The sequence below is a fragment of the Rhinichthys klamathensis genome, unplaced genomic scaffold (genome assembly GCF_029890125.1).
Source record: "Rhinichthys klamathensis goyatoka isolate OS25496 unplaced genomic scaffold, OSU_Roscu_1.1 h1tg000127l_1, whole genome shotgun sequence".
NCBI lineage: Eukaryota > Metazoa > Chordata > Actinopteri > Cypriniformes > Leuciscidae > Rhinichthys > Rhinichthys klamathensis.
In genome coordinates, this window is record NW_026606664.1 from 5,521,475 (window position 1) to 5,549,230 (window position 27,756).

The 27,756-nt window shown below is 36.9% G+C and overlaps 5 protein-coding genes across 6 annotated transcripts in view; 4 read left to right on the forward strand and 1 right to left on the reverse strand.

Annotated features, from left to right (window-relative positions):
• tesk2 (testis associated actin remodelling kinase 2) overlaps positions 1–4,963 on the forward strand; it is a 50,051-nt gene extending 45,088 nt beyond the window's left edge. For both annotated transcript variants that reach the window (XM_056256649.1, XM_056256648.1), the window contains exon 11: positions 4,002–4,963. In XM_056256649.1, the coding sequence (XP_056112624.1) occupies positions 4,002–4,900 (899 nt within the window). In that variant the 3' untranslated portion in view covers positions 4,901–4,963. The remainder of the gene's footprint in view (positions 1–4,001) is intronic.
• Positions 4,964–6,148: 1,185 nt separating this feature from the next.
• Positions 6,149–10,108, reverse strand: toe1 (target of EGR1, exonuclease). Its single transcript, XM_056256652.1, has 8 exons — positions 9,899–10,108; positions 9,667–9,861; positions 9,521–9,561; positions 9,340–9,436; positions 9,099–9,257; positions 8,747–9,006; positions 8,496–8,658; positions 6,149–6,834 (listed from the first exon to the last, which is right to left on the reverse strand). The coding sequence occupies exons 2-8, from the start codon at positions 9,778–9,780 to the stop codon at positions 6,190–6,192; spliced, it is 1,479 nt and encodes a 492-aa protein (XP_056112627.1). The 5' UTR covers positions 9,781–9,861; positions 9,899–10,108; the 3' UTR covers positions 6,149–6,189.
• An 879-nt stretch (positions 10,109–10,987) lies between these two features.
• si:ch73-382f3.1 (uncharacterized protein LOC100151273 homolog) lies at positions 10,988–14,163 on the forward strand. Its single transcript, XM_056256656.1, has 4 exons — positions 10,988–11,411; positions 11,534–11,687; positions 13,100–13,272; positions 13,359–14,163. The coding sequence occupies exons 1-4, from the start codon at positions 11,262–11,264 to the stop codon at positions 13,731–13,733; spliced, it is 852 nt and encodes a 283-aa protein (XP_056112631.1). The 5' UTR covers positions 10,988–11,261; the 3' UTR covers positions 13,734–14,163.
• A 2,088-nt stretch (positions 14,164–16,251) lies between these two features.
• Positions 16,252–18,394, forward strand: selenop2 (selenoprotein P2). The gene is made up of 4 exons (XM_056256657.1): positions 16,252–16,481; positions 17,110–17,322; positions 17,501–17,609; positions 17,701–18,394. Exons 1-4 carry the CDS (start codon positions 16,264–16,266, stop codon positions 17,965–17,967), a joined length of 807 nt encoding a protein of 268 aa, XP_056112632.1. The 5' UTR covers positions 16,252–16,263; the 3' UTR covers positions 17,968–18,394.
• Positions 18,395–19,670: 1,276 nt separating this feature from the next.
• Positions 19,671–22,833, forward strand: elovl8a (ELOVL fatty acid elongase 8a). The gene is made up of 8 exons (XM_056256658.1): positions 19,671–19,760; positions 19,936–20,002; positions 20,295–20,482; positions 20,635–20,715; positions 20,839–20,895; positions 20,996–21,110; positions 22,398–22,525; positions 22,616–22,833. The coding sequence occupies exons 1-8, from the start codon at positions 19,758–19,760 to the stop codon at positions 22,781–22,783; spliced, it is 807 nt and encodes a 268-aa protein (XP_056112633.1). The 5' UTR covers positions 19,671–19,757; the 3' UTR covers positions 22,784–22,833.
• The last annotated feature ends 4,923 nt before the right edge of the window (positions 22,834–27,756 follow it).

Consider the following 27,756-nt stretch of genomic DNA (forward strand, 5'->3'; position numbering starts at 1 on the left):
ATTAGGACATATAAATGTTAATTTGCAGTTTAATACGTTGCTTATACAAAAATATTTTATTTCAACATATTTCAGTCGATTTTTACTCATCTCAGTATTGGAATATAGTTAGGTAAAAGCTGTTCATTCATTCACACACAAAAACGCGATTCAAACAGTCTTTTTGTTTACAGACACTATTCCATATCGCGATTAGCACAAAGCACTTGAAAATAAAGAATGTACCTATTTCCTCGGCTGGATCCGTTGCTCCTCCAAATGAAACTACCTGTAGCCTACTTCTGAGGTAATTTTTTCCAGGATTATTATTAAGATAGTATTATTCCTCACAGCGTCGTAAATATGAGTCTCTTTCGGTGGGTTATCCAGCTGATGTGTGGGCGTGGATCGCCTCAGAGCATTTGTGTTTGAATAGAGCGCGCGCTCCGTGGGCGTGGTCAAATTAACTTTAATGAGCTGAGACGAGAACGACTATCATCTCTCTCTTTTCGTACGGATTACATAAAATGAGAAAAAAAATTTTTTATATAAATTACTTCATTTAAAAGAAGATAATTCAGGCTTCATGCCTGTGTGCCTGTATACCTGTTTGACTGAGTATTTGCAGAGTTACAGATGATTTTTCGGACGCGTTTCAGAATGGACTTCACTGACAGAGAGAACGCAGAACGCGCATCATGTTTATTTTTCTTTATTAGGCGAAAAGCACAACACTTTGTTTTTATTATGAGGTTCCACAAAAAAAATACAAACTTAACAGGATCGAATGATGTACAACACTTATATGTAAGATCAAAATTAACAGAGTAATTTGAGTCTCTTTTGCACTGATAAGGAAAAAAGTGAGCTGGTATCGCCGGCGAGACCGCCGACCCCAGAGAGTTAAGGCATGAAAAACAAGATTTGATTTGATTTTTTTTTTTAACAAATTTTTCAAAGAGATTTTCAGATGTCCACTTGAGTGGACAGCATGCATTTATGGTTTAAACTGAAGAGATACTGTATTAAACATAATACAATAATCAAACAGATAAAGTATGTGTATTTAACAAACTAATCAATACAATTATATCAAATCATGTGAAAACTATAAAATATATTAAAGAAATATATAGATCCAAAATATTGCAAAGGCAATTGACCTTCATACAAGTTGCACTTCGTGTATCTTTGATATCAGAACATGAGGACGTGATTCCATCAATTTTTTTACAGCCTGTCAAGGTACAACTGTGGAAACCACTCAGATGCTCCCTCCAGTGTACCAGAGTATGTCAATTTACCCTTATTAGCTGATAATTCTGATTATGTTAGAGATGGACACATTTATAGCATAGCCGTCTTCTGAGAAGACCTAGCGATACGTTTTTTTTTTTCAATCTCATCTGAAATGAGCAGTGTTGGGGCAGGCATAACGCATTCAGATTACTTTTTTGATGTTACAAGTAAAGTAATGTTACAAGTAACATGCATTACATAATCATATTTGTTTTAATGTTACGAGTAAAGTAATGTATTACAAGTAACATGCATTACCTAATCAGATTACTTTTTGATCTAACAAGTAATTAATTACAAGTAATGTGCATTACGTAATCGGATTACTTTTTGATGTTACGAGTAAAGAAACGCATTACAATAACGTGCATTACGAAATCAATTACTTTTTGATCTAACAAGTAATGCATTACAAGTAACATGCATTACGTAATCAATTACTTTTCTGATGTTACGAGTAAATAAATACATTACAAGCAACATTCATTACGTAGCAACAAGCAACAGATAACTTTTTGATGCAAGAAGTAATGCATTACGTAAATAGATTACTTTTTTAGATGTCAATGAAAATTACATTCTAATAATACAAATACATTTATTTACAGTCAAAAAAAGTTACTGCATTTTAAGTATTTTCAAAAACAATATTCACAGTATAAGTATGAATTGTAGCTGAAATAGCCATTGATCCATGAGGTCCACTATAGTGGACAGATGATAAATCTGATTTTCTCCCAATCTAAAATCAAAACTTTTACTGTGATATGACTCATTAGATATTGCTTGATGCTCCAATATTTTGTTTTGTTTTTACCTACAAGAGTCTCCTAGGATAGAAGGAATGGGTGGATATTCTGGAGCAACTTGGCATTTCTGACTGACCATTGGCCATCTTGGTTTGGAGGGGGAAAAAATCAAAACACAATGGCTTACAACTTGGTTGCAATGTATAGGATGATGCACCAGGGTCCACTGAAGAGATTGATGTGCAACTTTGCCATCAAAACCCTTGCAAATTCAAGAAAATGCTTTTTAAATAGCTGTCCACTGTAGTGACCACTAAGCGTGAAAGGGTAAACAGGTGATTACCTGGAGGTTTGAGATTTTAGCTGCTCCATGTCAACCTTTCTCTCTCGTTGTGACAACTAACCAATGCCACTCCCTGGGGCAACTTTTCTCTATTTATGGATTTAACAAGACACGCACGGGCGATTGACACAAGTACGCAATTTCGTGCGAAAAGCATCACGCTTGGTCTTAAATATAAACACTTATAATGGGCTTAAAATAGTGAATCAGGGTAAGACAAAAACACGTTTTGGATGAAGGATTGATGGTGTATTGATTTCAGGATTCTTTGAATAGTAAGTTTAAAAGAATAGCATTTATTTGAAGTGGAAATTCTTTTGTAATAAATAAGTGTCTTTACTGTCAATTTAATGGATCCTTGCTGAAAAGTATTAAAAAAAATCTTTCTGTCCCCAAACATTTGTATGGTAGTGAAGGTTAATTAAGATATTAAAATGTATTAGTATACAGAAATTACTATTAACAATTAGGGGGGGCTGGATTAAAGGAATATAAATGCCTTAAACCTTGTATTTTTTTAAAATAAGTTTTATTAATAAAGTAAAGGCATAGAACCAGTTTAGTGCATTGACAATATTTTTATATAATTAGTTTATTAATTAAATTTAATAAAAAGACAAAAAAGTACCTTGATATGTTTGGTAATTGTACCTGAATGAATTTAAAATTAATTTGCTATATTTCAGATCAATATATTTTTTCCCCTTAATTTTAATTAACACTAACTTTATTCTCATCTGAAATATAAATAATTTATTGTTTACCATTAAAACACACATTTGATTTTATGTTTTAATCAATGTAGAATGTGTAACTTAAAAATAAACAGATTAGTGCTCTGTTTGAGGACACGAAATGAAAACCAATGTAATATGATGAATGTCCAAAAGATGGCACCCACAGACTGTTTTTAATGGGTTGGATAAATAGATAAGATAACAGCTGTCATCATGACTCATGAATGTTTTGCTGGTCAAACGGAAAATATATATAGTTCTGATTTTTTTTCCCCTCCCGTTTATCTACAGCTCAGATCTAGAATTCTGAAGTGAAATAAAGTAGCACTGTAATAATTTTGTTATGAATTAACAAGAGAGAGAGCGCGCGCGCGCGCGTGTAACTGCCTGGGAAACCGAAGTTTTCCTAAACTTGCGATCTTAAAGAGGCCGGCGGGTCCTCTAACTCTTGTGGGTCGCCACCACTCGCCATACTCGTCCTTAGTGCTGCTATCTGACTCACTGGACCGTCGTCGACCTGACAAAAAACTGCACATAGGCGGAGCTCGCCTAGGCGGGGCTACAGATTATGTGTCCCTAAAGAACCCGCGTATCTAACGGTAGTTCCGCATTACATTAAATAATTTGCACGCAAGTTTTATTTATTTTTATACCGTGTATTCTCCGTGTAAATTCATGCACCGAACCGTGACGCCCGTACCGTTTCTGTTCAATACGAATACATGCACCGTTACACCCCTATTAACAATGAACAATACTTTTATAACAATTATTTTTCTCGCTCTGATATTTTTACCTAATGCGCTGCCTAATGTTAACATATAGAATCTCACTGTAAAGTGATATCATAGAAACACTCTAATGTGGTCTCAACTTCTCTTATTGTTGTTCTAGGTCCGGGTGAAAAGGGTATAAAGAGGTTAAATCCTCTTGGTTTTCAGGACGACAAGATTCCACCCAAGTCCCCCCGTCCACGTCGCAACATCTGGCTTTCCCGTAGCCAGTCCGACATTTTCTCTCGTAAACCCGCCCGCAAAGTGAATGTCCAGGACCCTTACTACAACCCAGGACCTAGGGGCTTAGCACATGGGCTACCGAAAGTCAACCCTTTCAGTGCCAGAGAGGACTTAAAAGGTGGCAAGATCAAGTTTTATGACATGCCCAGCAAGTCGGTCTTCTCGCTCATGTTTGATTTGCACGCACCTCATGGCAGTCAAAGCTCATACCAGCCTCAAGCCAACATCAGCACTGGTGCCTCTGGCAACAACTGCTCCACCTCCTGGACGGAGCCCTGGCAGCTGCCCGGTCGGCAGTGCCGTTCGCTCCCTGTCTCTCCCCGGCTGCCCCACTCAGAAGTCTTATTCTCATCTCACCCAATGTCCAGGAGCGAGGCCGGACAGCCCAAAACGCTGAGCAGCTGGGCTAAGAAGTACGCTGTAACAGAGATCCCTCAGTACAAGCCGCAAGCTGACAAAGAGGAGGAAGTGGGGGTGGCAGTGGACTGGTCTCCTCGTGTACCCTCTGACGGAGGAGAAGCAGAGGCCATGGACTGCTCTAGTAGCAGAGGAAGCCCTGCGGATGATAAGGACAGAGTCCTCAGCCAGATGCACAACGGAAGTCTCGGTGGCTTCTGCGAGGACATGGAGGCTGAAGAACAGGATGGCATGATGATCTCCAACAAGAACTCACTCACGCTAAGCATGTCTGTGGAGCCTGAGGAACTCTGTCCGATAGTCCTCACAGCCTGCAAAGCCTCGTCTTCTGGAGGCCACATCTCCAGATGTGATATCTAGATAGTGTAGAAAGGAGTTTGGTCACGCAAACAGAGATTATATGCATTCAATATTTAATTATACATTGTATATGTTGTTAGGAAACCCTTGTAACTTAAGCTAAAAAGGGCAGCTTGGACTGAACATGGGATCAGGAAACAGGTGTGAAACACTGATCCGGTCCATGCGTTAGAAGTTAGCCATCACACTATGAAGAACTCAAACAGGGAGATACAATGGACGGCACTTCACACAGGGCTAATGATGAGACACGTTCTGTTTTTCTGCTATTGGTTGCACCACACTAGTTACCACAAAAGCCGTTTTGTTTTTTAAAGTTTGTCCACAAACTGTATCCAATGTATATTTAAGTGAGCAGCTTTGGCCATTTCTCTGTGTTTTTTCATAAGTTAATGAAAGGTGATTTGAGTCTTTTTGCACTGCGTGGGCCTGGCAAAAAAATCTGCAGCAAACATTCCATGTCATCTCTCATCTTAAAAAGCTCCCGTTTTTATCCTATGCTAACGGTGTGTGCCATGGTAATTTCAGGACATGGACAATTTTCACACTTTGACCTCTCAGGTCTCAAAAAAAAAAAAATCCATGTCTGCATCTACTTAAAATCATAATTGCACTTGAAATAAGTTAATGGTTTGAACTTTTTTTTTAATCTGTTATTTGTCACTACATTTCTATGCAATAAATTTAACCAAGGCATGATAGTTTTATAGAGAGGATTTATTTTGATATTTATAAGGAGAAAAATAATTTTACTGTCTTCATTGTCTGTGAACTGTTTAAACTGTGTTTGTTGTTGTTTATATGATCTGATGAATAGATTTCTGTACATGTTGAAAATGGTCAGTTCTTGCTAGTTTATTCTTAACTCTATTTTTCTGCTTTCTCAGTCCTGACTGTTTTCTCAATACTTTTAGATTGTAGATTTGTAAATGAATGAGAAAGAGATGTATATTTCTACCAAAGACAGATCAGGACTTATTTTCCCCATTTATATGGCTTTAATTGTTTAAATGCATGTGTGTATTCCCATTTGTTTAAAATAAATTCAAAATGTCTTATTGATTTTTATTGTGGCTTTGCTTAATGTACTATTGTTCATTAACCTTGCTGTTATCATCCATACTTTAATGGCTCCTTAAAAATCAAGTCTAGCACACTTTTAAGAATAGTTTAAATGTACATTAAATCAGAAAGGGGAAAACAGACATAATAAGGACAGGAAACCATAGGAAAACTTAGATTTTATTTGTCCAAAAATGTACATAAATTGAAATCTTAATCAAAGGTTTCTATGCATTTCCTTCAACTTTTACAGCAGTGCTTTTTCCCCAGACATAGTCCATCTTGTGCACATGAGCCTTTGAAGACTTTGAGAAGGTGCTTTTGGCTACATGTAGAGGAACAGACTTGCCACTGAGGAACAGTTTATTGAGACATGTGGGAAGAACGAGAGGAGCAGTGCTGGATTCTGTGTTTTTTGTCAGATTTCTGGCATAAGCAAAAATATACCCAGTCATGAAAGCGTCGAATCCTGCTCGGTGAGTTCCTCCTTCGACTTTCTTCTCTTTTGGTCTATCAGGAGCTTCAGCAGGTGCTTCTGGCTGAGATTCCTCATTTCCGTTCTTGCTGGCGGTTTCCCCAGGTTCAAACGCATGTGTGGCATCTGTTGGCTCAGCTCTCGCAGTCTTCTCCTGATTTTCAGGGAGTGCTGGTTCAGACATGGGCACTGCCTGGTCCAGCTCAGCTTCTTCAAAGTGTGATCTTTTCCCCTGTGGGGAACTGCATGACTCAGAGGCCCCTTTAGAATCTTTCTTTTTGTTCTTGCGCTTCCTCTTCTTCCTCTTGTCTTCTTTGATCTTCTCATCATGCTGGATTATAAGGTCTGTGTCATGTGACATGGTGCACTGAGAGCCATTAGGACACCATCCATAGGCCTAGCAGTAGAGCAGAAAACATTAGCAATGTCATAAAATTTCAGGAATATGATGATGAAGGGGGTGAGTTTAAGTGAAACCTCTCATTACTTTATTTTAAATGTCTGTCTTCACAAAAATAATACCCTCAGTGTTTAATTAACTATTTTTTTAGCATGAAAATGAAGGCTTCAAAGTAGGAAAATAAAAAGAGACAGACAGCTCTCATTCAAACAGAACAGATGGAGTAATGACGGAAATGTCATCTGAAATTATTTCGCACTAAAGGCAAAGGTAAATGCGACACTTGATCATATTCTGTAAACAACATCATTAAATGATAAATAAAAACAGCCTCATTTTATCCTCAGGAAAAAGTACAATAACAGAGGTATCAATACTGACAATAAAAAGATGCTATTAATGTTGGTCACTTTATATTTAAGGTGTACTTGTTACAGTGTAATTATACAAATGAGTATTGAGTAATATTAATTAACATGTACTTGCTATATAGTTAAGGTTAGGTTTAGGGTTAGTTACATGTAATTATACATCATTTACTGTTATTATTAGAGTAAGTACATGTAAGATGTGCAACAGTGACACTGTATGGCCCTGTTTACACCTGGTATTAAGATGCGTTTTGGTCGATCTGATCACAAGTAGACGAGGGAGACATACCCGTTTACACCTGGTGCTCTTTCGTCCAATTTTAACCACTTCTGTCCTGATTTCTTTGAGGGGAGGGTCCATGTATAGTTTTTTTTTTTTCAGATCTTTCGATCTAATAGACAAAATTAGCTTGCGCAATTTACATATGAACGCGCCCGGAGACGACGGAAAAACATACAGAGAGCAGCAACTTTCGTTTCTGCTGTGATTCGTAAGACCACAGCGAACGCTGTAAGTGCATGTTAGAAATCTGGAATGGTGATAGAACATTGTGCTTGATACGTTTTTGTCTTCAAACTAAACTTGGGGCTTCAGCTGACAGAGTTTAAATCTCGACTGGCTAGCACGCTCCCCATAAAGTTTACACGTTAGGTCAGTAGGTGGGGAGTTTCTTTGTATGACAACCTGGCAAAAACTTATGTACGCACAATTTGGCATGTTTCAAAAATAAAGCAATTGACTACACAACTGAAGGTGTCAATTTTCTTAGGCCGGACATAACTTTTGGCCACCTGTGTGTCTGTGTGTTAACAACCGTGCAAAACATTTGGGGTCTAGGCCTATAAGATTTTAATTTTTTTCCCTATGTTTTTGAAAGAAGTCTCTTATGCTCACCAAGGCTGAAAAATATGTAATTTATTCCTATGATGGCAAAGCTGAATTTGCAGCAGCGATTCTTCCAGTCTTTAATGACGCATGATCAGAAATGTAGAAATTATTCTAATATTTTAATACTGTCTTCGTGTAAAGCCATGTTGTCGTGTTATGTTGAAAACTGCTGTACAGATTAATATTTTTGTGGAAAATGTAAGAAATTATTCTTTGATTCATAGAAACAAAGCAATTTGTAAAAAGAAACAGCATTTATATAAACCATTTATTTTAGTCACTTTTGATCAATTTAATGCTGAATAAAAGAATTACTTTCTTTCAAATAAAAAAAACCTCTTACTGACTCCAGACTTTTGAGCGGTAGTATATAACCCCAATGAATTTGAGGAACTCACAGAGAACTGAACACAGATGTTGAGGGCTTCATCCTGATTCTGGTTGTCCAAGCAAGGCCTGTAGTCGATGTAGCTCTCCATGTTGCCTGTATATTTACAAAACTCTAGGAACACACGACTCCCATTACCACCGCCTTCAATGTCTCTGCTATTTTGCAGCTTACTGTGGAGGAAAAGAAAAACCGTAAAGCTTAGGTACTGAACAGACATGTACATTTTTTACTTTTGGCATATTGAGGTATTAAACATACCACTTCTTATAGGCATATTCCAGGTATGAGGCTGTAAACCGCAGCTCATACTCTGTTGCATACTTAGTGTCATAGATGCCTGAGGGAAACATCTGGGACAGATCGGCAGTGAAGGTGCCCAGTCGCTCAGGTAAATGGGCATAGAAGCACTGGTACAAGAAGACCATGTCTATCAGCCCATTATGGACCACCAAGGGCTTGTTGGTCCGAAGCAGTTCTAAGAACAAGGTCCGCATGTTTATCCCATGGGCATCACCTCCCTAAAAGAAGCCCAAAACACACCTACTTAAGTCTCTAAACCTGAAATCTCTACATCTTTATGGAACAGTCTATCTTACAACTTCATACTCACTTTATCATTACCCTTATAATAAGAAATGCCTTCAGCATATTGTTTGTTGAAGTCAAATCCATGTTGCACAAGGAACTTCACTGACTGAGGTTCAATGATGTATTCCTCTGAGCAAAGCAAGGTTAGATTGTAAATCTGGACCAGGTATGTGCTGCCAGCCTAGAAACAGGAAAAGCACAAGAATCAATGCAATGTCCGTTTACATATTCAGAGAGAAAATATGTTAATCAAAGATCCTTACTTTGTTGTCAAGCTCTTTATAACAAGCAAACCCCAATGAAAGTATTGAACGTGTGCGGGCTGCATGGCATATGGCTTTGTATCTTTCTTCAATGCATCTTTAAAGGCAAAAAAAAAACAAAAAAACATTGCCACTTTCGCAGTCATTTACTGGATATTAATATTTAAATCCCACAACATACTCAGCCAGAAGAGCTTTCCTTGATCCAAGACCACTCAGTTCCTAAAAGAGACCACATACATGAATCATCTTGTTCCGTTCTGGTATTAAACACATGGATTTTCTCATTCGGTTCAGTTTCTCGATAGATAATGTGTTTTATCTCACCGTATCAATGGCGATGAATGAAGATGTTTTAATGGCTAACACCATTGCTGCCCATAACTCCTTAAAATTGTTTCCCTGCACATCTATTACAGGGACTATCATTGAGGATGACATTTTAAGTGCACTGGATAAAATAACCAATACCACACATGTGCTGAAGACCGAGATTTTCTTAATGGTCTTTACAAACTACCTCTCTAATCAAAGTCAACAAGTGAGTGCTCTACGTCACCGTTGTTATATATTTACGTAAAACAAAATGATGATGCCGTCAAAGCAGATACTGTAGACGTGCATAAAATGTCATTTCGGAGAGTAACAAAACATAATCGAATATATCTATAATGTACCTGGTACAATTATGATAATTGCTTAGCTTTCGAGTTTCTCCGACTGTTCCAAAATGTATTACTCTAAACGTCAAAATCGTAAATGTGTTCCTATAACTTTCATAAATTCCATCGCCTGTGTAACATGTGAGTGTATCTATTTTCTTTCCGGTTGGAGTTTCTTCTACGTTTTATGGCGGATGGCGTAAAATGCGTGTCCACCACCTACTGGACTGGAGTGTGAAGCATTACTTTTTGAATAAAAATATAAAAAAAGTATCTAAATACTATTAATCAATTTAAAACAGTTCACAAAACACTCACAAGTAAAGAATAACGCAAAGTTATATATATATATATATATATATATATATATATATATATAAGCTAAGCATTTACAATTTTCTTCAATAAACTTTTGAAATTCTCAAGAATTTACAGTAAATCCAATATATATATATTGGATTTACTGTAAATTCTTGAGAATTTCAAAAGTTTATTGAAGAAAATTGTAAATTATCAGTAGACCCTGATAAATAAGCTATTACTCATTTTATTTTATTTATTTATTTACTATTATTATTATTATTATTATTATTATTATTATTATTATCTCTTTCTCCAGGTAGCATGTGCTCTGTTCTAGGAACCTTAGGTTTTGTATTGCCTTTTTGTAATGGTCTGTAACTGTAACTGCCATTTAAAAAAAACATAACGCAAAAGTAACATTACCTTCTGTAACCCTAATACTTTAAAACATCAGTACCTTTCAAATACGAAAAAATTAGCTTATGAAAAAAAATGTTTAAAGCTTTTTAAATTTATGTAACAGCTCACATGTTATCTTTTATGTTTTCTTTTTGTTCGTTGTCTCGCATTCTCTGAACTGTTAAATGATGCATAAAAACTATTTACATTATGTGCATTTTCTAAATGTGAACTAATTTCATACAGGCAAAACTAAAGTCAACTCTCACATCATGCGTCATCAAGTCGCCTACCGGCGCCATTTTGGCTCAAACAAACTCTGCATTTCACTTACTAGTAAAATATATTCGTTTTAAGTAATCGCATTTTCTACTCAATACATTAAAGAGACCGACCGTAAAGTAATTGCTTACGTCTGCTAAAACAACTGCTCTCTCTTTTTCTGAAGTCTAATGTATATTTAATAATACACCTGCTAAGTCCACTGCTAGCAGACCGCTACGTGTCATTGTTGTTTTGGCCAGATGGTAAGTTAAACATTTGGCGACATACATAAAAATGGGTGGATGCTCCGCTCCAAACTGCTCGAACTCTACAACTATTGGAAAGCAGCTCTTTCGCTTTCCGAAAGACCCCGTGCGCATGAGAAAGTGGCTTGTAAACTGTCGGCGTGATTTTGTACCAACTCCCTGCTCCAGACTGTGCCAGGCAAGTGAAAAGCATGCGAGTATTAAATTCTGCAGAAGAAAACAATGAAGTCGTTCTTCTGGTATCCTCTTGGTATAACTATATATCTATATTCTTGCCATAAAGCTTTATTTCCGTGACAGGACCACTTTGAGGAAAGCCAGTTTGAGGAGATCGCCAGATCACCAGCAGGGGGAAGGAAACTCAAACCAAATGCAATCCCCACACTGTTCAATGTACCCGACCCTCCCTCTCCTGTCACCCCTCAAGTAGCGTTACCTGTTAAAAATGAGCCAGGTAAAGTTTTTTGTATTTCCTGTGAGTCCCTAAGGGCACAAGGTGATGGAAAAAAAAAAAGCTATTAGAAAAATTAAGTTTCGATGCTATTGTGTAAAAACATTTTTGCACTTGCCACTTGTATTGCGTTTCCCAGAGAAACTTTGCATTCGCCCACAAACCTTTTGTGTTCTCTAGCAAAAGTCTTGCATTTCCCTGAGAAACTTTGCATTTGATCACAACACATTTGCATTCTTTTGCAAAAGTATTGCGTTCCCCCAAGATACTTTACCTTCGCTCGCAAAGCTTTTGTGTTCTTTTGCAAAGTATTGCATTTCCCTAGAAATTTTGCAGTTGCCCACAAAAATTTTGCATTTTCTTGCAGTGTTGCATTTCGCTTGCAAACCTTTTGCGTTCTCTAGCAAAAGTATTGTGTTACCCCGAGATACTTTGCATTTGCTTGTGAAACTTTTTGTGTTCACTAGAAAAGTCTTACATTTGCCTGAGAAACTTGGCTTTCGTTTGCAAAACTTTTTCGATCTCTAGCAAATGTATTGCTAGAGCCCGAGAAACTTTGCATTCGTTCATGAAACGTGTTCTCTCGCAAAAGTATTGCGTTCCTCAAAAAGCTTTGCAGTCGGACACAAAACTTTTGCATTCCTTCGCTCGAGATCATTTGCGTTCCCTCGAGATACTTTGCAATCACTCGGAAAACTTTTACGTTCTCTACAATAGTATTGCATTCTTTCGCAAAAGTGTTGCGTTTCCTCAAGATTCTTTGCATTAGATTGCGAAACTTTGCGTTCACTCGCAAAACTTCTGCGTTCTTTAGCAAAATGATTGCGTTTCCTCTGAAATACTTTGCATTCACTCACAAAACTTTTGCGTTTTCTAGAAAAGTATTACGTTTCCCTGAGAAACTTGGCTTTTGTTCGCAAAACGTTTGCGTTCTCTAGCAAATCTATTGCTTTCCCCGAGAAACTTTGTATTCGCTCATAAAACCTTTGTGTTCTCTTGCAAAAGTATTGCGTTTCCCAGAAAACTGTTGCGTTGATCTGCTAATCTGCATTTAAATAGTTGTTCCTCCCACTTCATATTATTTCCATTACAAACATTTTAAAAGTGAACGCAAACGTTTTTTAAAACCATTGAAATAAAAATTTTCCTCCCGTTTCATTTTTTGCACATCGCCATCTCCTATTATATTTCCTTTATATTTGAGCCATTTCCCTGACAATTTTATTTAAAAACACAATGTTAAAAGCACTACAAATGTATATGTTTGGAAACCTTCGGTGTGAACGCATCTGAATTTGTCATTTATTTGGTATCTGTAAAACTTTATACAGCACATCAGTAAGAATAATGATGAAAAGTTAACAATCCCTTTTATGTGACTGTGTGTAAATGAATATATTATGTTGTTACTGTAGTGGAAAAGGACTTGAACATGGGGGATCATGGTTATGCCCGCCGACAGCCCCCTGTGGATTCAGAGGAGGATGGAGTTCAGGGGGCAGAGGAAGAGCGACCCTGTTCTCTCTGCCAGCATTATAAAAGCAAGCTAGAGCAGCAACAGCAGCATACAGTCCGACTACAGAGAGAGGTAACATTTATTCCTATGAATCATAAGAACGAATCATAATCGATTGAAAACACTGGTAACATTTTGTCATTTCTTCTTTTACACAGGCAGAGGAGATGAAGAAACGTCTTTACAAACTGAGTAAAATAGAAAAGGGGCTGCAGGTGTTCCTGTTTGAGGATCAGATTCGTGCCCTAACATTAGCCAAGCGTTCTCGGAGGGCAGTGTGGTCCCATGACACTTTACTGACAGCCCGAAAAATTCGCTGTGCGGTGGGGGTTAAAGGATACGAGTACCTCAGGGAACTGGGCTACCCCCTGCCTTCTTACAGGACGCTGTGCAATCGTCTGGAGCCCAAAATGATGGTGACCACAAGTATGCAGGACGAACTGGCAGAGCTCGGCCTGGGCATCATAACAGCGTGTGACAGTCCAGAGGGCAATGTCACGAGCGATGAAGGACTGATTGGTGTCCTGACCTGAAACTGCACTAATGCTTGACTGTTAAACCAGCCAAAGGTGAAGCAACGGCAGGACTCACAGATGATGTTTGTTTACTGGTTTAAGTTATTTTGGGTTGTTGTTGTTGCATTTTAAAACCATTTGCATAAATACCACAACTGACAGTCTGGAGCTGATTCAATAATACATGTGTTCTTTTATCTAAGAAAGAAATATTTCGAACTTGCTGCATCTGTCTGTGTAGTTGCACTCCCTTGACGCAAATTTTGCACCTTTTTTATGTATATTGAGAAAATCTAGGTAAATTGTTGGTGGAATAATTTCAGCTGTTTACAGAAACATGAAATGTGCCCTGAAATCCAAATCCAAACTCTGAACTTGATTTTTGCCAATGAGACAAAGATATTGGAGAAGATCTGGAGAAATGTCAAAATTGATGATATGACTGTCAAAATATCTGCTTTAACATAGTACCACTACCAATAAACCAATTTAAAGTGATATAAATCTGGTATATGATGTGTAGTGAAGGAGTTTAGCCGTTAAAAAGATTGCACATATTTATAGACCCACCACACAAATGATTCATGCAGCTGCCAAACTGAAAGTACTGTTCTGAATAATAAACTTCTGTCTGCAAACCAGAGTTTCTGGTTTTATCATATTGATTTAGTCCGAAACAGCTTTGTGATGGGTCACTTGTCCTGACAATAGATCAACTGTGTGTCTTAAAGGGATAGTTCACCCACTAATCTATCTTTTTGTATTTACTCACCCTCATGTTTCAAACCTGTTTTGCTGAACGCAAAAGAAGAAATGTTGAAGAATGTTGGTAACCAAACAGTTTTGGTTGCCATTGACATCCATTTTATGACATTTCTCAAAGTATCTGATTTTGTGTTCCATAAAAGAAAGTCACAGCTTTGAACGAGAATCTTTTTATTTTTCCGGTGGACTATCCCTTTAAGAAAGTGTTTTACTGAGAAATTCACAGTGCTCACATTATTAGGGATATTTGAGGAACATATAGGGTTTAAAGCACTTTAAATAATACAACAATGATTTCTTTAAAAAAAAATGGATATTTAGTACTAGGTGTTTTAACAGTTTTTTGTGTGTGTTTGTGCTCCTTTCTGTTCAGATATTTGAAATGTGCACTGAAGGTTGTTGCTCCATGGATTAAAGCGTGTACTTTGTCCTAATCGTTTCAAGGATGAAACTGCTGTTTACAAAACTAAAATCAATTCCTCTGTCCATGAGATGGTGTAAGATCTTTCAAGAATGTTTTCTATGGTGTCAATTTCAGATTGTTTACTTTTGTACATACAGCGAGGCCAGACATTAAAAAATGCCTCTAATTTATTTTCTCATTTATTTAGTGTGTGGCTGACATCCCTGTGAATGTTCCTATGATTTTAAAGGGAAAGGTATGAGCAGACAAGTATATTCTCATAAATTGGAATAATATTTTTGCTAAATTACTTTTCAACAAAGCTATATAGTAATTGGTGACTGAAGGATCAATTGCATCATTTGAACAGAACAGTAAATTTACAGACATGCACATGTTTTTCACATGATGTGATCACTGAATGTTTAGCTCAAGCAAACAGTGGCACAAACTGGCAGAGTCTCAAATCCAACACTCATGAACTAGGGCCGGTTGCATAAACATAGTCATTATGTGTGACCCACTAGCAGTTAGCCAGGGGCAGTCAGTCTAAGTTTTCGGTATCAACTTAGACTCATCTATGTTTTTATGTAACTGATTTTAAAAAGCTATGAAGAGTCTTAAAGAAAAGAAAAAAATGATCACTAACTTGTCTTAGAGGTTTATGCAACCGGCCCCTTGCCCTAAGATTTTAAGACACTCCAGTATTTGCATTTCAATTTAAATCTTCCCTTATGTCAACTAAATTATCCAAGCGATCAGTCAAAGTATTGCATCAGTGTTAAAATGGCTTTTGGACACTTTAGATGTATAGATTCAAAGGGGAAAAAACACACACATGACTGATCCAAGAATACATAGCATGATTTCCAGCTTAACTTAATCGTGTTTTGCAAACGCACACAGAAAGCTGTAATCTTTTATCAATTGATGTTATATATTATTCACCCATGGCAACATATGACACAAAATTTGTTCTATATAAATACACTGCAGATGTCACAAAAATGTTGTTTAGTTTGTTATCAGCTGTGTATTTGTCTTCACCCGCACACATGAACGAAAACTTTGTAGTACACCAGTCCCCAATCCCCTCTGGTTTGTTCTGTTTGTTGAGGGGGAGGGTTTGTCCAGAAGAGAACTTTAAAAGTGTGGACAGTCAACCTTTCCTCATTTCTGTATTTTTGACTCGAAGAGGCCAGAGCTTCAGGTTTGTCCAACTCTATGTCCTCCTGCCAGTTTTGCTTTTTTGCATACTATATGTTTATGGGATAAAATAAAGATGTCAAACTAATGACACATCAAAGTATTAGGTTATTTGAGGTTATTACTTTGAGGAAGTGATGATTGTTTTTGTTTGTAGCTTTTGCAGCGGGCGTGATGCAGGCTCTCTGGGCTCTGTGGTTGTCTGCTTTTCCAGCTCTTCTAGGAGCTTCACCACTGTTTGTGGAGAAAGAAAGCACTGGCTCCAGAATCTGTAAACCTGCCCCACAGTGGGAGATCGATGGCAAGGCTCCGATGAAAGACCTTCTGGGAAATGTAGTCGTTGTGGCTCTTCTTAAAGCGAGCTGACACTTCTGTCTCACGCAGGCTGCCAGGTGAGAGTTCTTGTTCTGGGTCATTTTCTCATTCTATAAAGCGATGTCTTTTAGTTAGAGATGTTGATTTTTAAAGAATTTTTGGGGCAAATTTCAAACAAACAAGGTGCTATAGAAAAAGACCCAAAGCTGATATTTAGACACTTTTTAATTGTTTACTAAATCAGTCTGTTCACTAAATGTAACAAAGTGAACATTTTAAGATACAGAAACATAAGATACAGTAATAAAATAGGTGACATTCAATGCTCCATTCTGAAAAAGGATGATGATGCAATTATTACAGTTATATAATTAATCAGTTTTATCTTTTTAATGAATCTATGGAATATATTAATATATATATATATATATATATATATACAATATATGAAAATGTAAAATAAAGCTTTATATATATATATATATATGAGAACTTTTATATACTTTTTAACTATTTAAAAATAATTCAAACTTATGTTTCACGCAAATGTATAAGGGGTACAACCGGCAGCCGTTTTGTTGACTGACCTTCCTCATTTCCTCATTTAAAGGGACAGTTTTTTTGTAAACAACAAAAATATCAATCTTGGTAAATTGCTCAGTCAACTGAATCCTTGCTTGTGTTCTCTTCCTTTGGGTTGGGAAGGTTGGGAGACCTGCGTGACAAGCTGGTCCATGGCAAGCTGACTAACATATCATTCCTGGTCGTCAATGAGCAGGATGCACAGTCCAGAGCCATGTACTGGGAGCTGAAGAGGAGGGCGGCACAGGGCATCCCTGTGTACCAGCAGAGCCCACTGCAAAACAACGTCTGGGAGCTCTTGGAGGGAGACAAGGATGATTTCTTAGTGTATGACAGGTATGAACATAACACTTCTGAATCCAGTATACACACTAAGGGTCACCTTTAGGGTCACATGGCTCTTTTAGTATTCATATGCAAATTCCCCAGAAGAATGAGCATCTGAGATATGTTTCTCAAGTATTGTTTACATATGTTGTTCATATTCATTCTTCCGTATTTCTTTTCTGCACAGATGTGGATATCTCACCTTCCACATTGTCCTGCCCTTCAGCTTTCTTCACTACCCTTATATAGAAGCGGCCATCAGGGCTACATACCACAAAAATATATGCAACTGCTCAGTGAGTGACAATATTCGACAATATACAGCTTCAGAAAGTGCCATATTTATGAAATGTTTGCAAATGTTCATTTATTTCAACTCTCTTTCAGCTAAATGCCAACTTCTCAGAAGGCTCTGACAACCCCAAAAACAATGCAGACGAGTCCACAGGAGAGAACAACCAGCAGGCTAACAATACAGAACCTGTAGCTGTTGAGCATCATCATCATCATCATCATCAACATGAGCATCATCATCAACATGAACATCCTCATCACCATCATCATTCAAATAACAGAAACAGAACAGGTTATTCAGATGTGGCCAGCGTACCAAAAGAGCCAACCCAGCATTCTCATCATGAACATAGTCATTAAAACAGATTTTTTTTTGTTTTCCAATAGCCTAATTGTTGAATTTTGAATTTGAATTTTTGAAGTTATAAAAAATGTTGTTTGTTTATTGTTTGTAAATATACAGAGCTGCTCTTGTGTCAGACCTTTATATCATTGACCTTAAAGGGGGATTTTAGTTGAATCTCATTGTTCTTAATGAAGTGTGCACTTTAAACCTGAGTCAGGGTTCTGCATACAGATGTTGAGCAAAGGAGTCATTCACACTATATCTGTTTTCCTCCTTCCTTTTAAGGAATATCTGACATTGCAGAACTAAAGAGTTTTCTTTGCTTATTATGTTAACTGCTTTGTATTTGTTAATATATTAGCTATAAGATATGTAATGGGAATGTGTTTGAGTGGTGTAAGAATATAAAATCTGTATAAAATTAGTTTGCATCAGCATATACTCCTGAGATCCAGGAATGGAGTTTTTCCTCTGCAGAAGTTTCTTTGAGACCATATAAGACACAGTTTTAAGTATGAATGTTCTGTAAAGAGCACATTCTGGGCTTTTCAGAGATATCAAATGTTTGGAGGTAGGTTAACCATGACAACTTCCTCTCATTGGTCTTTATAAATGACTGACACTGACTGGATGACTAAATTCAGCCCTCTTATGGGAATATGATAATATTTTGTAATTATCATTCAAATCTGACTAATTTTCATATTGTTTGTCGTAAAATAGGGGGGTTTCAAATCAGAATATGACTTTCTGTTGTGAGACATGCATCATTTTCAAACATGAAGACATTGTAGAGGACACCAGGACTTACAGCTTATCAGGCATTTAAGGGAGACATAAGTAAAGGGAAGAAATTATATAATATCACTATGAAATATTATGAAAATGTTGCCAAGTTATTACTCTTATTATTATAGCTACCTCTTTTTTCATTACATGTTGCCCAAAGAACACATTGATAGAGACAAATAATAGATAGGCCTACACTGTATGGAAACCCCATTTTTTGGCAATGTCTATACATATAGCCTACTGTGTAAAATAAAATAGCATATCAAATCATTCTCTAATATCTTTCATATCATAGTTGAGAATCTTAGTGCATGTTTGGTTCAGGTGGAAGTTTCCTGAGCTGTCGTCCTGAAAACCCTAATTTACATTAAACGCCTAAATGCATATGCATACAAAACGAAAAATGTAAACATTTTCTTAACGTATTTTTCCAACATTATTCTCCAATCTGTTTTTACAAGCTATAGAAAAAAATAGCACCTTAAAATTGACTGGTAGCCTATACCGTATTAGGACAAGACGTATACGTAATTCACCCTTTAGTTAAATTATTTATGCCTCCATTTAAAAAGTAGCTAATTTGCAGGTTGCCACTTTATAAAATGTATTTAAAAACAATATTAATCTATATAGTGTCTAAACACAAAATGGTGAAATGGCTACGGCACGCTGCTCAAAATAGCTGATGGTATCTCTGTTAAAGAAGTTATCCAGGGGATTTTGGTAATCCGTCTTGGGGAGGAGGATGCCATGTGTAAACTCCTTAACTCATCCTTGAGCCTCTGATTTATGCTGAACGAGAGCTCTGTGTCGTAATTCCGCTGATAACATCATGTTCTCTCTCTCGTGTAACTTAAATAGCGATCATAATTGACATTTTAGGCAGTTACTCCTGAAGTTAGGCTATACTCCCGAAGTTAGGCTATACTCCCAGCAACGAACTCTCGCGCTGTTCCTAAAGGCAACCGATAGATGGCGATGTTTAGGCATTACTGAATGAACATCAAGCGCAATGGTAAGCCGTTTACTCTTAATTCGTTAATATAGCCTGCCATTTCTCGGATAGGCCTATTGGTAGAGTGACTAAAATTATTTAGGGTTTGGTTTGGTTTTTTGTTTTTTTATTATTTTTTATTACAATATGCCTATACATTAACAGACACGTCTCATCTCCATTATTAATTGCTCAGGTGTCCGTATCACCGTCGACATGGCAAAGGCTCCAGATACTTTACCAATGGGTCCTAGAAAACGGAGGTATTTTTCAAGGACTTGCATGTCCATTCTTTTACTTTAAATAATTATGCTCTTTATTATTTTCATACACAGCTTAATGAGCAGTGTAGCCTACCACACAAGTAGTAGGCTACAACAGTTACCGGTATGTTTTACTTAGCTACACAATTACACCGACACCGGTGTAGGCTAGCCTACATTTGACTAATTGGTCCTGACGAACCAGTATTAAAAACAACTTTTCTAAACTACTTTAACCACTATATTAGGAAGTTTAACGAGCTAATTATGCAATTCGTTCTTTAATTCCCAGACAAGAGGACAGATGGATGGCTATTAGTTTATTCTCCCCTGCCTGTCTGTGGCATCTTCCTCTGTTACCTTGTCATCATCTGGCTTGGCCCCAAACTGATGACTTACAGAGAACCAGTCAACATCAAGGCTATTCTGATTATTTACAATTTTTCCATGGTGTGCCTTTCCGCTTACATGTTTTATGAGGTATGCGCTAGTGAACTAAACACAGTGGAACTAACATAGGCCTATTTCCTATTAATTTATGAAATCTCATTCATATTAATTTATTAATTCATAAATACACTCATATGTATTTATGTGTGTAGCCTATGTATGTATGTTTGTTTTGCTTTTAGTTCACAGCATCATCTTGGTTGGCAAATTACAGCTTGCTGTGTCAGCCTGTGGACTACTCTGAAAACCCCCTTGCAATGCGGGTAAGCAAATTATTTTTATACAAATAATTTGCATTTTTCCACACATATGCAATTGTAGAATAAGAATTACCATTATTATAGTTATTGACTTACTTAATGCTGTGCAATTTTGATGCCATGCAGATGGCCAGAGTGTGCTGGTGGTTTTACTTTTCAAAAGTCATTGAACTTACTGATACTGTAAGTAAATTATCTAGTCCTTTGAAATCAGATCACATTGTTAATGAATGTCTTATGATGATGTTTTATTACATTAAGAAGTAAATGTCATTATCATCAGATGTTCTTCATTCTGAGGAAGAAGAACAATCAACTGACCTTTCTGCATGTGTATCATCACGGCACCATGATTTTCAACTGGTGGGCCGGGGTCAAGTATGTTGCGGGAGGGCAGTGTAAGTGTTCTTACCTAGGAGTAAAACTGATTATTGTGTTTACATACAGCAGTCCACTTAGCACAATGCACTCTCAAACAAGACAATATACACGACACGTTGTGCATACAGGTTGTGTTTAGTTTAGTAGGTGAATTTGACTCTTTAATCAGATTGTAAAACTAACTATTAGATTGCATTATTGTATAGCTCCAAAAGTCTGAGACAACATTTAAAATATAATTTAAACCTTGAAATAAACCTGCACAGAATATTGACCCCTAAGATGCTGATTGGATCATCGCAAATCATGCTGGAGAACACGATCTTGGAGTTCATTGAAGCAAATTCTGAAATTCATGTTCATTTTCACTCGCAATTATGTTATGATTACACTATAAATGAAGTTCCTAAACGTAAGTTAGGGAGGAGTGTGCCAATCTAATCTTTCAATCAACAGCCTGAGTATATAAGCAGCCGCTTACCTCTCCCATAGCATCAGCTGTTCCAGTATGCCTCCACCTCCCCAAACTCCACCTTAATCTTAGGTACCTTGTGGGGGGGTATATCAGAGCTCGAGTTGAAGCTGCTTCATGGAGCCCCTCTCCAGTGGACAGCATGCCAAATAAGTTTAACCTAATATCTTAAAGGGATACTCCTCCCTAAAATGAAAATTCTGTCATCATTTACTCACCCTCAAGTTGTTGCAAACCTGTATGAGTTTCTTTCTTCTGCTGAACACAAAGGAAGATATTTTGAAGAACGATTGGAACCAAACAGTTGTCTGGCACCATTGACTTCCATAGTAGAAAAAAAATACTATGGAAGTCAATGGTGCCAAAGTTTCAATCGTTCTTCAAAATATCTTCCTTTGTGTTCAGCAGAAGAAAGAAACTCATACAGGTTTGCAACAACTTGAGGGTGAGTAAATGATGACAGAATTTTCATTTTTGGGTGGGGTATCCCTTTAAAGATTTTATGGGCAAACAAACTCGTTAATTTGTAATAAATACAGTAGATGCATTTTTACTAGTTATCTGCTTTTGGACACCACTGTATTAATGTAATTAAGAAATTATTCAGCTCTTAATTGGACATCTATTGGGTTTGATTTAGTTGCAGTGTCACTCTGACACCACTAGGTGATATATTGCTCCAGAAATAGATGATGAAAGTATTCTGAAATGTGTGTGGTATTGTCTTGATGTTAGGCAACTGATGAAATGACAAATATCTTACGGATGTTTGCTATTGCTTCAGGGTGACAAGGCAGTGAATGATTTGCTAAAGTTGTTCTCTCTTCCTCAGCATTCCTTATTGGCCTCATAAACTCTCTTGTGCATGTGGTGATGTATATGTACTATGGCCTGGCAGCACTGGGCCCCCAGATGCAGAAATACTTATGGTGGAAACGCTACCTCACTTCCCTCCAGCTGGTGAGACTCTCATTATGATTTTTTTAAAGGAAAAATGCCTTAATATGAAGGATCTGTCACTTTTGTGTCTCTGTCTTTCTTTGTCCTCAGCTCCAGTTCTTTATTGTGACCATTCACACTGCATTCAACCTCTATGCTGACTGTGACTTCCCTGACTCCATGAATATGGTGGTGTTCGGCTACGCCCTCAGCCTAATCGCTTTGTTCAGTAACTTTTATTATCAGAGCTACCTTTCCAAGAAGACAAAGATAATATGATTGCTTGGAGATGGAACATACTTTGATTGTTTGAATAAAAATGTATCATCTATTGATCACTCAGACTGAATGTGGCGACTGTATCTGTCTGACTGTTTAATCCTTCCTTTATCTCAGATCCATTTATCTGTATATTCTCCCCTCCTCCAAACTAGTCCATTCAATCTCTTCACCCCCATCCCCCTCTGGTCATTAGGGATTGAGACCCTTCAACGCTCCAGTGATCTGGCCAAATTGAAATAAACCCGAATCCACCTTCTGCTCCTCACTCACTTATTTATCTAATCTCCCACTGTGACACTTCATTTGTTTTACCACTCATTGGTTCAGGTCAACCAATCACAGTGTAGCTGGGGGGAGTGTCTTATTTAGGACCATGCCTTCTCTACTCCTGCCCTCTTCTACAGTACCTTGTCTTCAACCTATGCCTTTTTAAATATAGATCTAAAATGCACAAACATTTATATTTTTATTAAGATATAAGATACAATATATAACTTAATATAGTTTATTATGGTTTAAAATCTATTGAGAAAAATGTAACATAATATTTAATGTATATTATTATTTACATTATATTTATCACAAAATATACAATATATATCTTAATCTCCTACTGTCTGATAAGATCATGATAATGAGTGTGACTTTAAATTGAATTGGTCACAGGAAGTTGAATTGGATTTTGAATGCATTCTGGGAAATTAAGAATCTATGCATCTAAAGTTAAATTTTTTTGAATTTCAATCCATTTTTTTAACATATTTATGCATTACATTCGCAATCTCAGTTCAAATGAATTTAATTGGAATTTAAAGGGCATTCTCAAATGAATTCTGAATGGCGCACAAGCTTGCTTATTGCAGTGAAAGAATTGATGGTAGTGAGAAGATTTCTCCTGAAAAATTGTTCCTCCCAGCTCTGAATAGCATGTAGGTCTACTCCAAAAATACTGGGCAGCACCCTGTCACCTGAGTGGCATGTGTCAAAACAGTGAAAATGTCCTTTCATTGCAGGGGAAGATAATGGCATGGAATTGCAGACTATTTTGCACTAGAACATTCTACTCCTGAGTAAAATTAGATATTATCTAAAATTGCAGTGTAATAGATAGATAGATAGATAGATAGATAGATAGATAGATAGATAGATAGATAGATAGATAGATAGATAGATAGATAGATAGATAGATAGATAGATAGATAGATAGATAGATAGATAGATAGATAGATAGATAGATAGATAGATAGATAGATAGATAGATAGATAGATAGATAGAATGCAATGTAATGCAGTTTTAATTTGTTCTAATGATAGCATCTAAAAAATATAATTTTATTTGTAAGCAATATATTTTCACAGGCATAGATTTGGGCCGCCTCAGGTACAGCTTAAATGCAGTTTGAGGATTTCATTGCATCCGCATGAATATGTGAAAGCTCTCGCCTGTCTCTCATTCACATAAAAGCAGCACAAGCTTTTCTCCAACATGTCAGTCATCTGACAGAATGTGCCCAGGTTGCATTTCACCTGTTGAGGTTTAAGTTCCCCACAGTGCCATCAATTTGATGTAAAATGACCACTATTCATGCATTCCATAGGCCAGTGCAGCAAACAGACAGTTCTCAGGGTGCACCTCTAAATGTCACTTTCCCTGCAAGATGCCAGAAGAAGGCCATCCTTTAATGTTGCTGTCACTTTAAGCCGCATCCATTCTTTCCTCTGCCTCTCTTTGTCAAGGCAAATAAAGAGCAAGAAGCGTATGTCTCTCAGTCTGACAGAAATATAAGTGCCTGAAGATGAATCTATTCACTTCCCTAAATCTTCTTTTGTTTTCCATTTGACATTCACATATTTTTTTTTCTTCCAGATTTTTTCTGCTTCAGGAGCAGCACTAAATTCACATATAGTTAACTTTCAGAACTTGTACAAATGATGCTCAATCATCACTCAATTAATCACTTAATTATCTCATTAACTTTAACACTGCTTCAGTGTTACCAACACTCTTGAGTGTGGACTCATATAAACACTGAGCAGGGTAAATTTAACACAGGGAATTTTGCTGTGTATTACAAAAAAACTTGTATATGGGTATTAAAGTTTATTTATCAAGTTTAAAGTATCAGGTTTTAAAAAGAATGACACCTTGCACTTGAAGAAAGCATGTATGAATGTATTCATTTCACAGTCAAGAAAACAACATTTGTGAAAATGACCTTTTGTAAGGATGAATCATGATTTTGAGCTCACAGCACTTGAAATCTTAAGTTTATGTATTTTGAAGGTAAATAAGTTATTTGAACTTATATTTTTGAGTGACAGGGCCAAAATGCTAAATTTAAAGTAATGTTTAGTCAAGTACACTTGATTGTTTAAGTAAAGACAACATTAGGGTTTACAGTTCAGTATATTTATTGAAGAACACTTCATTTCCCAAAATGCATCACCTGTGTTGAATTTTTTTTAAGTAAATTCCTCTTCCAATTCAACTTCCTGAGGAGTGTTTCCAATTTAATTAAGATTCACACTCATGAACTGAAATAGCTAGTTCGATTCATATTTTGCACAGTTCTCGTGTTGTTGAGTAAAATGTGAACTTCTTCAAATAAAATTAACCAAGGACCTTATTTTACTGATGAATCTAACTGCGACAGTATGTTCTTATATAATTCATTGTAGCAAGGTTTTAGGGCTACAAACTGAACCCCTCCATTATAAACCGCAGTGTTTTCCCTCTGCAGTGAACTTTTAATGTGGCGTCGTGTTCTGGCTGGGGTCAGTTTCCTCCACTAGCAGCCGAACTGTAATTAGTAATCACTCAGAGAGGGGCTGAGACCTCCTCACCGCTGCCGGTCGGTAATCACACATGTCCTCCTGAGTACCAGCAAATGAACTGCTGATGATGATGCTTTAGGTACGGCACGCTTTTCTCACACAAAGAAGGTTAACAAGAAGGTTAGCAAACCTCAGCCACTGCCACACTCAGCTTGAGAAACTCCAGCAGCGGTCACAGCCACTACATGATCAGAGTGGTCTGGCGGACGGGTGTCAGCGAGGTTGGGGGCTAATGTGAGGTCATCACACTGATGTTATTGTGTTTCATTTCGGACAGCAGGAAGATCTGCTAAGGATGAGGGTTTTATGGAAACAGTGCAAACATCCTGACCTGCAGACACACAAACATATGGGATGTTGTTGATAAATGTTGTTGGTTAAGTGCTCTTTATCTAAAGAAAGCAGACCAGTATACACAAGCATTTCAGCAATTATTTTGTTTTTGTTCAATTATAGGAAATAATGACTGTGACATAATTGTCATTTCCAATGTTAATTAAAATCACAGATGATCCTTACAAAAAGTACTGTTGCACAGTTATGATATCAGATACCATGGTACTTTGATATAACATGGTACAAAATAATTACTATTATAGTATGAGGTAATATTATTAATATTATGAAAAGAAAATAATGTACACACATACAACAACACTTAAACATGGCCTGATAAAAGCATGAATCAGTTGTCGAAGATCCACGGGATTGAAACATTGCAAAATAAACGCTATAGGAATATATTTCATTTATTTTTAAGTTAAGTATTTTTTGAAATGGACCTATTATGCAGTTCTTTATTTATAACATATATACAGTATGTGTTCAATGTATATTACAGATCAGTTTGTCAGAACACTTGCTCAGTTTCATTTGCTCTTTTATCACATTTCTCACACGGAGGTTATTTTGCTTTATTAAGGAAGAAAGAGGACCCATCTGTGTCTAGTTCCATTCATTCATTTATCATATTACATTACATTAGGGTACAAATTAGACCACTAGTAAAACCATTATAAAAATAAATAAATAAACTGATGCAATATGACCATGTCATCCATGATTTTGGAAAGGAAGCGGTGGTCTGTGGATGAGTCATCTCACTGAAGTATGTGCCTCATGTTTACGCAAAAGCTCCAAATGCATGTATTGCACATGATGTGCACATAGCCTGTGGATGCCGGGATCTTTTGATAAGGACACCGATTCTCTGTCTTGACTGTTTTTTGATTCACAGAAATTCACATATTTTGTCCAAATGCTATGCTTTATCAGACTGCTGAAATCATGTGCAACTTATTTCCCTCTTATTCAGGCTCGAGGTCATCATTGTCATCAGGCAGATTGATCTTTTGTTCAGGCTTCTAGAATTAATCTGACAAATAACTTTTGTGCCTAATGTTGTCAAAATAAAACTTAATAAATAGAATAAATAAATATATAGACTACTTTTCAAAAGTTTGGGTTCAAAAAGTGAAGTGACCCTAAATTTTTTGAGTGTATATGTGTTTTAAACATTATTTGTTACAAAATCTTTACCTACACGTTGACATGTAATGTAATAAAAATAGGCCTACTGATAAGATTAACGAATAGTACGTTTTTTTTGTTTGTTTTTTAAATGAGGTCTGCGTCTGTTCTACTTGAAGCAACGCTGCTCCATAGCTGCGCTGCAGACGGATCGTTATATGACATTAGAGTATCGCGAGAACAATTCGAAAGCACACGCAGCCGTCGCTCTCGCGGTACTTTGATGTCATACACCGATCGGTCTGCGCCTGGTCTGCGCACGTGCACAGTGCCGCTTCAAGTTGAACACAACACGCCCGTTTGCTTGTGGATTGGCATTTGGCATGCGTGTAGCTGGCGAGGACAACTCAGTGAATTCTTGCCCTTATTATGCGGTACACGCTCTATTTTCTTTCATCGAGTTTAATTCAGCCTCCATATTACATTCAGGCAGCTAATATGCTTGTTTTTCATAATTCTGGTTAAAATATAGCTACGATCAGTCTTGATGTTATTTAGTGGCTGTTAATGTCCAAAATAGCCTATAGGCCTATATAAACTCTACAACATCAAACCAAAAGCATAGGTTCCCAAATGTTACCAAAGGCAATGACATTGATTAGACA

Bases quoted from the DNA above. Each gene is read 5' to 3' on its own strand.
- elovl8a (XM_056256658.1), top strand. The intron at 20,483-20,634 runs GTATGCGCTAGT...TTTTGCTTTTAG, and splicing joins CCGCTTACATGTTTTATGAG to TTCACAGCATCATCTTGGTT. The intron at 21,111-22,397 runs GTAAGTGTTCTT...TCTCTTCCTCAG, and splicing joins GTATGTTGCGGGAGGGCAGT to CATTCCTTATTGGCCTCATA.
- si:ch73-382f3.1 (XM_056256656.1), top strand. From the start codon at position 11,262: ATGGGTGGATGCTCCGCTCCAAACTGCTCGAACTCTACAACTATTGGA. The intron at 11,412-11,533 runs GCAAGTGAAAAG...TTTCCGTGACAG, and splicing joins CCTGCTCCAGACTGTGCCAG to GACCACTTTGAGGAAAGCCA. The intron at 13,273-13,358 runs GTAACATTTATT...TCTTTTACACAG, and splicing joins CAGTCCGACTACAGAGAGAG to GCAGAGGAGATGAAGAAACG.
- toe1 (XM_056256652.1), bottom strand. From the start codon at position 9,780: ATGTCATCCTCAATGATAGTCCCTGTAATAGATGTGCAGGGAAACAAT. The intron at 9,562-9,666 runs GTGAGATAAAAC...GGTCTCTTTTAG, and splicing joins CATTCATCGCCATTGATACG to GAACTGAGTGGTCTTGGATC. The intron at 8,659-8,746 runs GTATGTTTAATA...TTTCCTCCACAG, and splicing joins GAATATGCCTATAAGAAGTG to TAAGCTGCAAAATAGCAGAG.